Raw genomic sequence first — 17,882 nt, forward strand, 5'->3', positions numbered from 1 at the left:
CCCACTGTGTCCACAAGCCTGTTCTCTATGTCTGCATCTCCAATGCTGCCCTGAAAATAGGTTCATCAATACCATCTTTCTAGATTACATAGGTTCCATATACATGCATTTAAATATGATATGTGTTTCTGACTTACATCACTCTATATAACAGGCTCTAGGTTCATCGCCCTCATTAGAACTGATTCAAATGTGTCCTTTTTATGGCTGAGTAGTGTTCCATTGTGGTTTTTGGGCTGCCTGCCCTCTGATGGAGAAGGATAACAGGCTTATGGAAGGTTCCTGATGGGAGAGACTGACAGAGGAAGAAACTGAGTCTTGTTTTGATGGGCGGGGCCATGTTCAGTAAATCTTTAATCCAATTTTCTGTTGAAAGGCAGGACTGTGTTCCCTCCTTGTTATTTGACCAGAGGCCAAACTATGGTGGAGATAATGAAGATACTGGTGACCACTGGTCCACTGGAGAAGGGGATGGCAAACCACTTGAGTATTCTTGCCTTGAGAACCCCATGAACAGTATGAAAAGGCAAAAAGATAGGACACTACCCAGGTCGGTAGGTGCCCAATATGCTACTGGAGATCAGTGGAGAAATAACTCCAGAAAGAATGAAGGGATGAGCCAAAGCAAAAACAACACCCAGGTGTGGATGTGACTGGCGATGGAAGTAAAGTCCAATGCTGTGAAGAGCAATATTGCATAGAAACCTGGAATTCTATATCCATGAATCAAGGCAAATTGGAAGTGCTCAAACAGGAGATGGCAAGAGTGAACATTGACATTTTAGGAATCAGTGAACTAAAATGGACTGGAATGGGTGAATTTAACTCAGATAACCATTATATCTACTACTGTGGGCAAGAATCCCTTAGAAGAAATGGAGTAGCCCTCATAGTCAACAGAGAGTCTGAAATGCAGGACTTGGATGCAATCTCAAAAATGACAGAATGATCTCTGTTCATTTCCAAGGCAAACCATTTAATATCATGGTAATCCAAGGCTATGCCCCAACCAGTAACTGAAGTTGAATGGATCTGTGAAGACCTACAAGACCTTCTAGAACTAGCAACCAAAAAAAAAAAAAATGTCCTTTTCATTATAGGGGACTGGAATACAAAAGTAGGAAGTCAAGAAATACCTGGAGTAATGGGCAAATTTGGCCTTGGAATACAGAATGAAGCAGGGCAAAGGCTAACAGAGTTTTGCCAAGAAAACGCACTGCTCATAGCAAACACCCTCTTTCAACAAAAGAGATGACTCTATACATGGACATCACCAGATGGTCAATACCAAAATCAGATTGATTATATTCTTTGCAACCAAAGATGGAGAAGCTCTATACAGTCAGCATAAACAAGATTGGGAACAGACTGTGGCTCAGATCATGAACCCCTTATTGCCAAATTCAGGCTTAAATTGAAGAAAGTAGGGAAGACCACTAGATCATTCAGGTATGACCTAAATCAAATCCCTTATGACTATACAGTGGAAGTGAGAAATAGATTCAAGGGACTAGATCTGATAGACAGAGTGCCTGATGAACTATGGATGGAGGTTCATGACACTGTACAGGAGGCAGTGATCAAGACCACCCCCAAGGAAAAAAAAATGCAAAAAGGCAAAATGGTTGTCTGAGGAGGCCTTTAAAACAGTTATGAAAACAAGAGAGGTGAAAGGCAAAGGAGAAAAGGAAAGATATACCCATTTGAATGCGGAGTTCCAAAGAATAGGAAGGAGAGGTAAGAAAACCTTCCACAGTGATCAATGCAAAGAAATAGAGGAAAACAGTAGAATGGGAAACACTAGACATCTCTTCAAGAAAATTAAAGATACCAAGGGAACTTTTCATATAAAGATGGGCAGAATAAAGGTCAGAGATGGTATATACCTAACAGAAGCAGAAGATATTAAGATGAGGTGGCAAGAATACACAGAAGAACTATACAAAAAAGTCATCACAACCCAGATAACCAGGATGGTGTTGTCACTCACTTAGAGTCAGACATCCTGGAATGTGAAGTCAAGTGGGCCTTAGGAAGCATCACTACAAACACAGCTAGTGGAGGTGATGGAATTCCAGTTGAACTGTTTCAAATCCTAAGAGATGATGCTATGAAAGTGCTTCACTCAATATGCCAGCAAATTTGGAAAACTCAGCACTGGCCACAGGGCTGGAAAAGGTCAGTTTTCATTCCAATCCCAAAGAAAGGCAATGCCAAAGAATGCTCAAACTACCGCACAGTTGCACTTATCCCACATGCTAGCAAAGTAATGCTCAAAATTTTCCAAGTCAGGCTTCAACCGCACGTGAATCATGAACTTCCAGATCTTCAAGCTGGATTTAGAAAAGGCAGAGGAACCAGAGAACAAATTGCCAACATCCATTGGATCATTGAAAAAGCAAGAGAGTTCCAGGAAAACATCTATTTCTGCTTTTTTGACTATGCCAAAGCCTTTGACTGTGTAGATCACAACAAACTGTGGAAAATTCTCAAAAAGATAGGAATACCAGACCACCTGACCTGTCTCCTGAGAAATATGTATGCAGGTCAGGAAGCAACAGTTAGAACTGGACATGGAACAAGAGACTGGTTCCAAATCAGGAAAGGAGTACGTCAAGGCTGTATATTGTCACCCTGCTTATTTAACTTATATGCAGAGCACATCAGGAGAAATGCTGGGCTGGAAGAAGCACAAGCTGGAATCAAGATTGCCAGGAGAAATATCAATAACCTCAGATATGCAGATGACACCACCCTTTTGGCAGAAAGCAAAGAAGAACTAAAGAGCCTCTTAGTGAAAGTGAAAGAGCAGAGTGAAGAAGTTGGCTTAAAGCTCAACATTCAGAAAACTAAGATCATGGCATCTGGTCCAATCACTTCATGGGAAATAGATGGGGAAACAGTGGAAACTGTGACAGACTTTATTTTGGGGGGCTCCAAAATCACTGCAGATGGTAATTGCAGCCATGAAATTAAAAGACGCTTGCTCCTTGGAAGAGAAGTTATGACCAACCTAGACAGCATATTAAAAAACAGAGACACTACTTTGCCAACAAAGGTCCATCTAGTCAAGGCTATGGTTTTTCCAGTAGCCATGTGTGGATATGAGAATTGGACTATAAAGAAAGCTGAGCACTGAAGAATTGATGCTTTTGAACTGTGTTGTTGGAGAAGACTCTTAGAGTCCCTTGGACAGCAAGGAGATCAACCAGTCCATCCTAAAGGAAATCATTCCTGAATATTCATTAGAAGGACTGATGTTGAAGTTGAAACTCCAATACTTTGGCCACGTGATGCAAAGAACTGACTCATTTGAAAAGACCCTTCTGTTGGGAAAGATTGAAGGTGGGAAGAGAAGGGGACGACAGAGGATGAGATGGTTGGATGGCATCACCGACTCAATGGACATGAGTCTGAGTAAACTCTGGGAGCTGGTGATGGACAGGGAGGCCTGGTGTACTGCAGTCCATGGGGTCGCAAAGAGTTGGACATGACTAAGCAACTGAACTGAAGTGTTCCATTGCATATATGTCCCACAGTTTCTTTATCCATTCATCTGTCGATGGACATCTGGTTTTTTCCATGTCCTAGCTATTGTAAATAGTGCTATAATGAACATTGGGGTACATGTGTCTTTTTCAATTATGGTTTTCTTAGGGTATATGCCCAGTAGTGGGATTGTTGGGTCATATGGTAGTTTTATTCCTAGTTTCTTAAGGAAACTCCATACTGTCTTCCATAGTGGCTCTATCAATTTACAATCCTACTAACAGTACAAGAGGGTTCCCTTTTCTCCACACCCTCTCCAGCATTTATTGCTTGTAGATTTTTTGATGATGACTGTTCTGATTGGTGTGAGGTGATATCTCATTGTAGTTTTTTTTTGTTGTTGTTGTTCTTGTCCTTTAAATCTACTTTATTTTATTTTTAAATGTATTTATGTTAATTGGAGGATAATTACTTCACAATATTGTGATGGTTTTTTCCTTGCATCAATATGAATTGGTCATAGATATAGGTAGGTATACATGTGTCCCATCCATCCTGCAACCCTCCCACCTCCCTCTACACCCTATCCCTCTAGGTTGTTCAGAGCACCAGCTTTGGGTGCCCCCTTCAAGCATCAGACTCACACTGGTTATCTGTTTTACATATGGTAATGTATCCGTTTCAATGCTGTTCTCTCAAATCACCTCACCCTCTTCTCCTCCCACTGAGTCCAAACGTCCTTTTATGTCTCCTTTTTGCCCTGTATGTAGGGTCATTGGCACCATCTTTCTAGATTCTGTATATATGCAGTATTAATATACAGTATTTGCCTTTCTCTTTCTGACTGACTTCACTCTATATAGGCTCTCCATTCATCCACCTCATTAGAACTGAAGTGAAGTGAAGTCGCTCAGTCGTTTCCAACTCTTTGTGACCCCATGGACTGTAGCCTACCAGGCTCCTCCCTCCATGGGATTCTCCAGGCAAGAATACTGGAGTGGGTTGCCATTTCCTTCTCCAGGGGGTCTTCCTGACTCAGGGATCGAACCCAGGTCTCCTGCACTGGAGACAGACTCTTTAACCTCTGAGCCACCAGGGAAGCCCTCATTAGAACTGACTCACGTGCATTCCTTTTTATAGCTGAGCAACATTCCATTGTGTATATGTACCACAACTTCCTTATCCACTCATCTGCCCATGGACATCTAGCTTGCTTCCACGTCCTAGCTGTCGTAACCAGTGCTACGTAACCCCATGAACGTTGGGGTACATGTAGCTTTCATCTGCATTTCTCTAACAATGAGTGATGTTGAGCATCTTTTCATGTGTTTATTTAGCCATCTGTATGTCTTCTTTGGAGAAATGTCTGTTTAGAGCTTCTGCCCACTTTTTGATTGGGTTGTTTGTTTTCCTTGTATTGAGTTGCATGAGCTGCTTGTATATTTTGGAAACTAGTCCTTTGTCACTTGTTTCGTTTACTATTATTTTCGTCCATTCTGGGGGTTGTCTTTTCACCTTGTTTGTAGTTTCCTTTGCTGTGCAAAAGCTTTTTAAGTTTAGTTATGTCCCATTTGTTTGTGTTTGTTTCCATTACTCTAGGAGGTGGGTCATAGAGGATCTTGCTGTGATTTATGTCAGTGTTCTGCTTATGTTTTCCCCTAAGAGTTTTATAGTTTCTGGTCTTTAACCCATTTTGAATTTATTTCTGTGTATGGTGTTAGAAAATGTTCTAATTTCATTCTTTTACATGTAGTTGTTCAGTTTTCCCAGCACTACTTATTGAAGAGATTATCTTTTCTCCATTGTATATTCTTGCCTCCTATGTCATAGACAAGGTGCCTGTTGGTGCCTGGGTTTAATTCTGGACATTCTATCTTGATCCATTGACCTGTATTTTTGTCTTTGTGCCAGTACTTTATTGTTTTGATTACTGTAGCTCTGTAATGCAGCCTGAAGTCATGGAGGCTGACTCCTCCAGCTCCACTGGTTGCTTTGGCTACTGGGGGTCTTCTGTATTTTCATGCAAGTTGTAAAATGTTTTGTTCTAATTCTGTGAAAAAAAACGCCATTGGTAATTGGATAGGGATTGCATTGAATCTATAGATTACATTGGGTAGGGTAGTCATTTTGACAATTTTGATCCTTCCAATCCAAGAACATGGTATATCTCTTCACCTGTTCATGTCATCTTTGATCTTTTTCATCTGTATCTCATAGTTTTCCGAGTACAGGTTTTTTATCTCCTTAGGTAAGTTTATTCCTAGGTATGTTAGGCATTTTGATGTGATAGTAAATTGAATTGTTTCCTTAATTTCTCTGATTTTTCATTGTTAGTATATAGGAATGCAAGAGATTTCTGTGTATTAATTTTGTATCCTACAACTCTACCACATTCGTTGAACAAATCTAATAGTTTTCTGGTAACATCTTTAGGATTTTCAATGTATAGTATCAGGTCATCTGGAAACAGTGACAATTTTACTTCTCCAATTTGGATTCCTTTTATTTCATTTTCTTCTCTGATTGTTGTGGCTAGGATTTCCAAAACTACGTTGAGTAAAAAGTGGCAAGAGTGGACATCCTTGTCTTGTTCCTAATCTTAGAGGAAATGCTTTCAATTTTTCATTGTTGAGAATAGCCATTCATTATTTGGCTTTGGAGAGGGAGCCAAAGGCATGTGTCTATAATTGATCACCACAGGTAGAGTGGTCAAGTAGCAGCTTTATGATTGGGGTTCTTTGGCAGAAAATAAGTTAAATGCAGTGTAGATGGTTTACAATTGTGCCTTTGTTCCAAAGAAAAGTGAACTAGTTGTAAATAGAGTATATCTTACTGTCATTTAAAAAAAAAATTGTAGACTGGGAGTCTTAAACAACAGAACCATATTCTCTCACAGTTCTGGAGTCTGGGAAATTCGAATCCAGGCACTGGGCTGATTTGGGTTTGGTAGGAGCTCTCTTCCTGGTCTACAAGTGGTCCCCTTCTCACTGTGTCCTCATTCAGCAAAGGGAGAGAGATGTCCCTCTACTTATATGGCCACAATTCTGTGAGATTAGGGCCTCAGTATTATGACCTCATTTAACCTAACTACCTCCATAAAGGCATGATTTCCAAATATAGTCACATTACCAGTTGGGGCTTCAACATATGAATCTGGGGTGGGGGTCACAAATATTCAGTCCATAACATTGTCTCATCAGAGCTATTCTTTGATAAATGTTCCCCAAACCTGCTATTGACAAAGGTTATGTATGTGAGACACACCCAGAGTGAATATACTCTCCCACAAATCAAAAGAGTCTACGTACCTGGTCTTGGATTAAAGATGGTGACATGAAGTCAGACTTTAAATCTCACTCACCCAGACATAATGATATGAAAGCAGATAAGTATAACAAGCAAATGAAGAATACAAACAAAAACACATGAACCCAAAGAATGGGCTGGCAGCCACAGCAAAAAGAAGGCATGAGCCTGGTGTTACCTCCAACCCACCCCTTCACTCTAGCAGGCTGAAATAATCCTGAATAGGGTCTTACTAGCTACCATTTAGGGGCTTCCCAGGTGGTGCTAGTGGTAAAGAACGCACCTGCCAATGTGGAAGACACAAGAGACTTGGGTTCAGTCCTTGGGTTGGGAAGATTCCGTGAAGGAGGAAATGACAACCCACTCCAGGATTCCTGCATGGGAAATCCCATGCACAGAGGAGCCAAGTGGGCTACAGTCCATAGGGTCGCAAGAGTCAGACACTACTTCACCACCACCACTAGCTTTCATTTACTTGCCCAACTGGGAGAGAAGCCGCCCAGGGAAATTTCCACAAGCGCATGAAGCTAGCCATGAACACCTTCACTCCTCATTTCCCCCAGGAGACAGGAAAACTCACTGTGATTCTCTATTTTAGTATCTCTTGCTGGGAGGAAAATGCTAAAGGAATGGCAGACCAGTAACAAATGCCTAGATCTAACTACTTGTATGATAAATGTTTACAAAGAGGAATTTCACCAAATAAAGAGTGAAAGAGAAAATAAGTGTAGATCTTTGGGGTGAGCAGGAAGCAGAGGAGGTGGTACTGGAGAGTCCCCGGTGAAACCCCGTTGAAGGAAGAGCCCCCTTCATTCCCTAAGGAGTCCCTGTAGGGTTTGCATTTGTTATACTCCATCCCTCCCCTGACACTAACGTTGCACTTCACAGAAAGGTGGCCAGAAATAGACAGTCCTGAGGTTCAGAATCTGTCATGAGAAACAAAACAGGAAGTTACAAAAAGCAAAACAAAGGCATATCCAACAGAGAGGCTGGAGGCTGGATCCCTGGCTTGCTGTGTGTCATTTGTGGTAGAGAGAGTGGGTGGTAATCTTTGTTATTAATAAATACTGCATGGTTTATTTTGCTTCCCTTTACTTTGGATGAATTTTCCTAAGAGTGGTGTTTACCCTTTGTACCCTTAACATATGATAACAAAACACCTGGAAGTGAAACCTGGATGCCCCTCAAGTAGCTATGTAAATAGATAAGCCCATGCTATTACTAAGGACTGGAATTTTTTTTCTTGAGGCTAAATATATTTATTTTACAGCTCTTAGAACCACATCACTAAGAGGAGTCACATCACTGACTTTTACGATCATTTTAAATAATGTTGGTGCCTTGATTATAAAGAGCAGTTTGTGGGAAAGCATCATGACAACACAGCATATCACAGACTCAGCTTCTCTTTAAGTTCTGTCTTTTCACTGACACTCTGTTCTGCCTGCATAAGTTGGTCTCTGATCTCCTTCTGCTTAGTTGCACTTGGATTCAATACCTAGAAAGTGAACTTGGCACTCTAAGGTCTAATGGACATCATCTCCCCTAACAATCTGTTGCTTGAAAAGAACATAAATTGATGTCTATGCACGTGGAATAATTGCTTCCTTCCATTTGAGCTTGGAAGTTAAATATACGTGACAAATGCCTTAAACTCCATGACCAGTTTTATTCTATTTTAGACAATAGACTTTGGCCTGTAAAGGGACTTCTAATCTGTATACATTAACTCTGTGTTCCTCAAAATTTCACCATTTGTAGTCCTAAAACCACACTGTTTCTCAGATGGAGCTCCAACCCAGCCAAAACTCAGATTGGGACTTGAACCCAGGATCCCCAACTGGGAGGGGACTCAAACCCATTGTCTTTTCATTGAAACTGTTCCCCTGGTGTCAGAATTTCCCACAGCTCAGCTTCTTCACTCTTGTCACAGAAGGAATTCAGCGTGAGGCAGAGTGATAGGCAAAGAGAGAGTTTATTAGCATAGGATGCTTGTGAGATATACAAGCAAGCAAGCAAGGCAGCACAGCCCTGAGAACAAAGAGGGCTACATTTTTATAATCAGAGAAAAATGGAGAGGCAGAGAGAAGACCACCCTCTTCCTCATTTTTGGATAGATGTCAAGGTTTACATTTATTAGTTCCTGCCTTGACCCATGTGGTCTAGCTGGGAGTGTCACAGGGCTATTAAAATCATATGTATATTAGAAAAAGGCTGGTGACATATACTAGTATGATAATTCACCTCAGCTTTCAGTGTAATGTTGCCTTTCACCTAATTTCTTCCCCCTTTCACCTATATTCCTGTCTTGGCTCCATGCAGAAATGCAGCTCTTCAGGGACCATTAACAAGATTCAGACCACGTATCCGTTGTCTTGCATTTATCTATTTGATGGCTGTGTCGTATGTGATCTTCACTGAGAGCAGGCGTCCTCTAGCTGTGGGGAGCGGGCTCCTCTCTAGTTGTGGTGCACCAGCTTCTCCTTGCAGCGGCTTCTCTTGTTGCAGAGCAGGGGCTTTAAGGCACTCGGGCTTCCGTAGTTGTGGCACATGGGCTTGGCTGCCCCGTGGTATGTGAAATCTTCCCAGGCCAGGGGTCAAACCTGTGCCCTCTGCACTGGCAGGCAGGCTACTAACCACTGGACCCCCAGGGAAGCCCTCTTGTATGTTTAACCCAGGATTTGTGGCTGACTGTGCCTGGTGCTTGAATGCACCTTGGCCTTCCTTCAAGGTAGTGTAGATTGTTGCTAGGTTACTGGCTTCATTAGTTTATAAGAGTTTCCCAAACTCCCTTCAAACTCCCTCTAGTGGGATTTTTCAGCTAAACTATTTAACTATCCTACTTTATCCCTGTCGGTTCTGTAGATGATTTTAGGTGATACCAAAGTTAACACATTATTATGTGTGAAAAAATTAAGCACAAATTAAGCTCACAGTTTTATAGCTGTAATTGCTATGGGACAAAATTAAGAAGCAATGTTAAGACAGAGTCAGTTATAAACATATTATTAAGCATTGGGCTTCCCTGATAGCTCAGTTGGTAAAGAATCTGCCTGCAATGCAGGAGACCCTGGTTCAATTCCTGGGTCAGGAAGATCCCCTGGAGAAGGGACAGGTTGCCCACTCCAGTATTCTTGGGTTTCCCTGGTGGCTCAGCTGGTAAAGAATTCGCCAGCAGCGCAGGACACCTAGGTTTGTTCGACCCCTGGGTTGGGAAGATACCCTGGAGAAGGGAAAGACTACCCACTCCAGTATTCTGGCCTGGAGAATTCCATAAACTGTATAGTCCATGAGGTCACAAAGAGTCAGACACAACTGAGCGACTTTCACTTTTCACTTTATTAAACATTAGTTATCACCACAGTAATGCCACATCACAAGGCTTCTTCAATCTCAGAGGTTTAGAACACCAATCATTCATTCTTTTGTTCACAGATATGGGGATCAACCCCATCTAGTCTGGGCCAGGAAGGATGTCAGGCTGTGAGCTGAGTTTCCGGTCTTATTCACTCAGCTCTTCCCTGAAGCATGTTCTCTTTGGGGTAAATGGCAGGAGCATAAGAGGGCAAACCCCAACTGCACAAGTGCATTTCACAGACCTCTGTTTGACTCACTTTTGCTAATATCTCATTGGGCGAAGCAAATTCCATGACCAAGCCCAGTGTCAAAGAACAATGAAGTCAACTCCCTTAGGGGTGAAGATAGGAAGTAAGCCTTTCTAAATAATTATCTAATTCATTACATTAATAGTAAAGTTGGAAATCCATTGCATTAACAGTAAGTTGGAACATGAAGTGAAGTGAAGTGTAGTCGCTCAGTTGTGTCCGACTCTTTGTGACCCCATTGACTGTATCCACCAGGCTCCTCCGTCCATGGAATTTTCTAGGCAAGAGTACTGGAGTGGGTTGCCATTTCCCTCTCCAGGGAAGTTGGAACAGAGTACTGGAGTGGGTTGCCATTTCCTTCTCCAGGGAAGTTGGAACATAGATAATAGCAAAAGTCAAGATGGTTCAAGAATGCTTGCTTTGGTTCAACACCAATTTAATTCAATAGAATTGAATCCAGACAACTCTGCTTTCTACAGCTGTCATGATACCTAGGGAACTACACATTCTGAGCAATAATTATTTGTACTTCTCTTTGTTGCATGGAGTTTATTGCCAACATAAATCTCAAAAGAAAAACTTGGCAAATTCTCTCATATCTCTCCATGTTTATGTATTTAAAAATTTGGTTAACTGCATTCTATATGCATTTCAGCATCTTTTCTTTGTGGTAAGACTTTCTTCATTTATTATTTTTTATGTAATGCAAGTGACCTACAAAAGGTTATCATAATCAAGGCTTTGAAGAGGACAGTTGAGGTTGGTAATTGAAAATGAACTGGTACTGACTGTCCCAGACTCTTTCTATTTCAGCACCTTTTATCTCCTGCTAGGAGCCCTGAAATGTACCTCTTGTTTGTGTTCCAAGCAGCAGCAATCAAAATGAGGGGAGGGACAGGCAAACTGAAATAAATAGGCTGTAGAGACAATTTTTGTTTTGATCAGATTCTGTTGTCTGTGTGAAATGGAATCATTTCTCTGGGGCACTCAGATGCATTGCCCAGCAGGAGAGAAGCCCTTAGGATAATAACAGTTCCACATACACGAGAGTAATAAGTATCTGTCATTCTTCTTTCCAAAGAACACCACACACACACACTTGCATACACATATGCACTTGCATATTCACATAAGCCTGCCACTGCACACATGCATAGTCATACATTCATACCACATGCACATGAATCATGTACATTCATGATAAATAAATGAATGAGTCTACCAGTCATACCATTAGGATCTTCAAAAGCAGTCTAAGAGACCTATGCTCAACAACATGGCAATAGATGGAGCTACAACTATGATTTTTCTTACCTCTCTGTCACGGAGCTGAAACATGCCATTACATTTCATGCTAATCTGTGCCAATATGGTGGCATAACCTGAAAATTCACAGAAAAATGTACTGTATTTTAAAACAATGAGTTTGAAAAAACAAAACATAAGGCCAGCAACTTAAATATTTACTGTCTGATTGGCCTTTTGGGTTTTGTTTTCTTCAACTTTTTTCCTGTCTCACCCAGCTCTTAGAAGTGTTTTGTATGCTCCTTTATTTTCATTGAGCATTATTAAATTGACTAGCATCCTATTAGCTAGAAAGTTCTCTGTGATGTCAGAGAGGTTTCTCTATAGTAATATCATCAGGGTTATTACCATTAATAGCCATTACATTGAAAGAGATTTCCTGGAAGAATCAGCCATAGGTACTGCTAGATACCATCACAATGACCCCAAGGAGAAAGTCAAATAAGTAATGTTTAAATAGTGTTAGGTCAATTAATTTCCCTTCTATAGTAATCATATCTCATAAAATATAACAGTTATGTTGTATTTTGAGAAGTTCTGATGGTGTCCAAGGAGTTAGAACAGTTTGTAGTTATGTTTATAGTGAAAAGGCTGAGGCTTTTAAATACTGCAATGTTTGGTAAAAGTCATTCAAGAAATTAAGTGACCAGGCAAGATATCCTCTTTTATGACATGTCTGCTTGTGTCAAGCTCATTTCTATTGGATTCCTTGTTTTTCCTATGTTATTTTGTTTTATATATGAATCCATTGTGAGTTTTATGTATATGCACACACATATACACATACATACAAGGACTCTTGTGTTATATGTGTATACATATATATGTGTATATATATACATGGCAAATTTCTTCTACTCTGGTTTATTTTACAGTCTTAATGCTGTTTTGATAAACTAAAGCTGCTAATTTAAATGTTTCCCACATTTCTAGTCTTTTTCCTAATGGTTAATGTTTTGCTTTTCCTGTGTAAGAGATGTTTGCTTAATGATGTGAAGGTCTTTGTCCATGTTACCTTTCAAATGTAGTTCTATAATCTATCTAGAATTTTTATTTTTAGTATAACAAAAATCCTTCAGTGTAGTTCTACTATTTTAACCCTGAACATATTTTCAAATTGAAGTCTAAAAGAAGATTTTTGTTAGATATGAAATTTTACATTAATATTATTTTCTTTAAGCACTTTAAAGATATCATTACATTGTCTCTGGATTCCATGATTTTTATTGTGATGTCATCTATAATTCCTATTGTTGCTATTTTGAACTGAATCCTTCTTTACTCACTAAATAATTTTATAGTTTTTCTTTAACCACGATTTTCTGCAGTTTTATAACGATTGACTTCAATGAGGTTTGCTTTGCATTAATTTTGTTTGGGGATCATAATACTAATTCTTCTCTGTATCTTTCATCTTTAATATTCTTTATATTCTAAATTAGCTTTCAGTTTATGAATGATTTCTTCAGCTGTGTCTTATTACTGCCACATCTGCCTATTGAATTCTAAACTTCAATTATCATATATTTTTCAGTTCCAGAATTTATATCTGACTTTTTTATACAGTGTTTAGTCCAGTTTTCTGATAAACTTCTTTGCCATGAGAATTCACCCTCTTGTCACTCAATTCTTAAACACATTAACCATATTTTAAAGTTGTGTTTACAAGTAATATCTCTAAGATGTCTCTACATATTGTTTTATTGTCTTGGTTTTCAGTGATCTGTACTTGTTCTTCTGGGATGACTGAATTTTTTTTATTTTTTTTAATTTTAAATTTTTTATTGAATGCTAGACACTATGTGTGAAAAGCTATAGTGATGACTTGAGCTTCTGGATGACTTTATCTTCTCCCAGACAGGATTTATGTTTGCTGCTTAAAGGCTGGGAGGATTGAGCAGAGCACTGAAGTCTAGTCAGAGATTAGGTTGATTAAAAGTTGGTCTTCAGATTTTTTTAAGAACTGGTTTATTTCAAGTTCATTGCCCGCAGAGCATAACCCTTCAGGGGAATCCCATAGAAAACTTGAGGTACTTATCAGAGCACCTCTTTTTTGGTGGGCCCTGACCTCCAAGTTTTGGCCCTCTCCCCCCCCTCCCCCCCAAACTTCATTAAAAAAACATCTGGAAGCTCTGTTAAACTTCTTTGTATATGTGGAATGTCAAGTTCACCATTTTTCACCTCTTCAGACTCCTTCAATGGCTCTGTAGTGCCTTAAAATAATTTCTCAAATCTGTTCAATATCTCTATTCTTGATGGGAGTATTACCCTACATTATGATAGTCTACTTTAGGCAGAAATCTCTTTCTTAGTATAATCTTACCTTGCATTTTTTTTTCATTAGTAGCAAAGTGAATCACATTTTCACATAACTGCAGGCCATTCTTATTTTTAATTAACTTCCTGTTAGATTTCTTGCTCAGTATTCTATCCAATCCTTAATATTTACCTCTATTTTTTGGAAGTACTTTATATATCAAAGATATAGACCTACCTTTGTCTATGACAAAAGGTATAAATATTTTTCAATTTATATTTCTTTTTTAAAACATCTCTTATGGTATTTTTTTCCACCCCAAAGTCTGTGTTTATATAAAGTCAAATATTCCTTTTCTTTTTTCTTATTTTTTTTTTGTTTTGAGGGATACTTAGCAAAGATTTCCTGCTCTCGGGCTTAGAAAAATATCCATCAGTGGTTTCTTCTGTAATTGTGTCTTTAAGGAATGTGTTGATGAGCAATTGAAACATTGTCTATTTTCTAGAATTGACAGTGAGAAAAAATATGATGTTAAGTCCAGTTGGAAGTTTCAAGTTTTGTTTCCAGTTTCCCAACCTCATCCTCAGGAACTAGTGAAAGAAACTCACGGACACAGTCACTTTAATGTTGTCCTTGTAGGACTTGGCTGTCCAGGAGTCATTTTTTCTTATGTTACCCATCCCTGACTTTTTTCATCTACTCTTATGCTCTCAATGATATGACATTATTCTGTATTGAAAAGTGAAAGTGTTAGGCACTCAGTTGTATATGACTCTGCAACCCCATGGACTGTAGCCCACCAGGCTCCTCCGTCCATGGGATTTCCCAGGCAAGAATATTGGAGTGGGTTGCCTTTCCCTTCTCCAGAGGATCGTCCCAAGCCAGAGATCAAAGACAGCTCCCAAATTTCCACACGTCTGATTCTCAATTTTCTTCCTCAGCATTAGATGCAAAGCTTGTTTGGTATCTGCACTTAAATGACCCTGCACTTCAGTCTTCAAATATAAAATGACTTTCTGCACTGTTTAGTACTGACCTTCCAACCTTCCCTCCACCCAGGCTAAGATTAGTCACCTTACTTCTTGATTCTCAGCTTCAGTAAATCATTACCAAAAGTGCAAATTCCATGTATCTGCCTTTGAAGAGATTATACACTTTCCTAGATTTGACTCTTCGCTAACAGGAAGGTCAGACTGAACATACTCTGAACACACTCTGGACTCCATAGGTATTCATGTACTAAAACTCAATTTAATATTCTATTTTTAAGTACAGAAATAGTAAAAACTTTGAAGTTATGGGTTTTTCCAGTACTTTATTTGTATTTTCAAATGCCCTGGCTCTTCAAGCTGTGAAAACATAATAGATATCTAAGAAGCAAATTTTCTCACAAAAAGAAAAATGGATGTTAACTAGACTTATTATAGTGATCAATTTTCAATATGTACAAATATCAGATCATGCAAAGCAAAAGAAAAACAATGTCCTTACAACTACACTTAAGTGTGTTATATAGCTTCAGCCACAGTGAATGGAGGACAAGTCTTATGAAGTTGTGTGAGTAGAGAAAAATTACAACAGAAATTAACTAAAGACTGGATTCTCAGTAGTCCAAAATGGCAGCATCTAAGGATGTCTTCTAGGGGAATAACTGAGACATTCATTTGTGTTTAAACAAAAGAACCTCACTGCCAGGAGAACGAATCTTTCAGCTTTCAGGCATGGCTAAGGCAAAATAGATTTTCTGTTTTTACTCTCTTCAAAGTTAAAGCCACATAAACTCACACACAGATTTCCCCAAATTCAGATTGTGGGTTGTTCTGATTAAACCAAGTTTCCCTGATTTCATGTTACCTGCTTTCTAATTTGAGAAACTGTGCATGTATGTATGTGATTATTTCACAAATTAAAGAGAATTTAGAATATGTCAGTGCTGAAGTATTCAAGCAACTCAACCTACTATTTCCTCCTTTAACCTCTTCTGCAAAAGAAATTCAATCCCAGGAGTATTTTTAAATTGAAGAGTGCAATGGAGGGTGACAGAACAAATTGGCAGTCAGGACATCCTAATTCTCTATTGATCAAGGCCCATCTTCTTCTTCAGCTCAAGGCGGGAACACACCCAGAGTTCCTGTGGAAAGCGAAGGCTCTGGTGACACAGAGAGCTCCACAGGTCCTGATGGTAAGCTTCTGAGCTATTTGAGTCACCAAAACTATAAACCTGGAACACTTTCTCTGTGTAATCTAGGATTAAAGGAGCTATTCTATGAATCAACATGTTCAGTTTGAACCGAGTAAAGTTCAAAAACCGCTTTCTACTGGGAATTGGCAAAATCGACAGCCCATTTTTAAAAAAAAATAGCATGTGCCTCAGTTTAATCTTACTTCACGGTACCAAGGGAAGGGTGGGTCATGCCAAGGCTAAACTGAACTGCAGTCTAGCTGGTGAACACTGTGGGGCTACTCAGCATTTAGAGGAACGCTGGCTTGAATCTGGGCTATTCTTAAAATTTCATGACTCCACCTCACTGTATCACATCACATGGCTTGGCCAGAAACATAGTGAGTCTTTAAAAGCACTTCATCAATTTCCAAAAACCTTTCTTTAGTCCTGTCTCATTTTGAAGGCATCTAAAGACTGTGAGCCTCAGGAATATTATCACCTTGCCCCTGCACAATGACACTGGAAACCCTCTGAGACAGCATCATTTGCATTAGAAAAAACAGCTATTTAGGCACACATGATTTCTAAATATTCAATTCCATTTGCCCACAGAGCTTAGGAGAGCCAGAATTGTTGGTCAGTTATCAACATATATATATAAAATCTTGCAGTTTGGGTTCATAATGACCTTGAGAAAATTTCAGCCACGTTAGAAGTTACTTGGCACTTTTAAACAGTTTCCTATACCATGCATTCCACCCTGCTATAGGCATGCCCTCATCTTAGTTGACTCCCTTAATTATAAGCTCTTTTGCACCAACTGATTTATAATTTGATTTTTTAAAAATTATCCAATTTTAAGGGTTACTTTCCATTTATAGTTATTACAAAATATTGGCTGTATTCTCCATGTTCTACAAAACATCTTTGAACCTATCTTTGACTCAGTGCAAACTGATTATTTTTTTAACCCTTCCCTGGAGGAGGGCGTGGCAACCCACTCCAGCATTCTTGTCTGGAGGATCCCATGGACAGAGAAACCTGGCAGACTACAGTCCATAGGGCCGCAAAGAGTCGGACATGACTGAAGCGACTGAGCATGCACATGCATTATCTAGGAAAATAATATTTTTAAATCCCAGATTTCATCCATTAAAAGTCACTCCATGTTAGTCATCCTCAGCAGAGTGAAACCCTCCCAGCCAGGTTGTGACACTATAAACATGATTTTTAACTAGGTCTCTACAAATCATTGGAGAAGGAAATGGCAACCCACTCCAGTGTTCTTGCCTGGAGAATCCCAGGGATGGGGGAGCCTGGTGGGCTGCCATCTATGGGATCACACAGAGTCGGACACGACTGAAGTGACTTAGCAGCAGCAGCAGCTACAAATCATGTTCCGAAGAATACCAAGGTCATGTAATTCTCACTGAATAAAAGGGACATAAATGTGTTAAATACTAAGGTTCCGTCCTCACTATAGAGTTTACTGAGCACAAAGTCTCAGCTATTAAAAAAAACTTCTTAACATAGTTAACATTGCTCATCAAATGCTTTTCATATTAACACTTATTAATAGATTTTAGAACTAGGGACCCTTGGGTTGGAGGAAGGAACAAATAAGGAACACTCTCCTGTATTTTATTCTGTACAGTCCACACTGAGATGGTCAACCTTACAATAACTCTGTAGGCCAGGATGGAAAGTGTACACATATTCATTTTTATGGGTACCCTTGCTGTATCTGGCCAGTTTA

The 17,882-nt window shown here is 39.5% G+C and overlaps 1 protein-coding gene across 1 annotated transcript in view; it reads left to right on the top strand.

Moving 5' to 3' along the window:
* Positions 1-17,882, top strand: part of MACROD2 (mono-ADP ribosylhydrolase 2) — a 2,149,518-nt gene that overhangs the window by 2,117,655 nt on the left and 13,981 nt on the right. The window contains exon 16 of the mRNA XM_065919545.1: positions 16,067-16,144. Coding sequence (XP_065775617.1) covers positions 16,067-16,144 — 78 coding nt within the window. The remainder of the gene's footprint in view (positions 1-16,066; positions 16,145-17,882) is intronic.

This window comes from Muntiacus reevesi, chromosome 2, assembly GCF_963930625.1.
Source record: "Muntiacus reevesi chromosome 2, mMunRee1.1, whole genome shotgun sequence".
Classification (NCBI taxonomy): domain Eukaryota; kingdom Metazoa; phylum Chordata; class Mammalia; order Artiodactyla; family Cervidae; genus Muntiacus; species Muntiacus reevesi.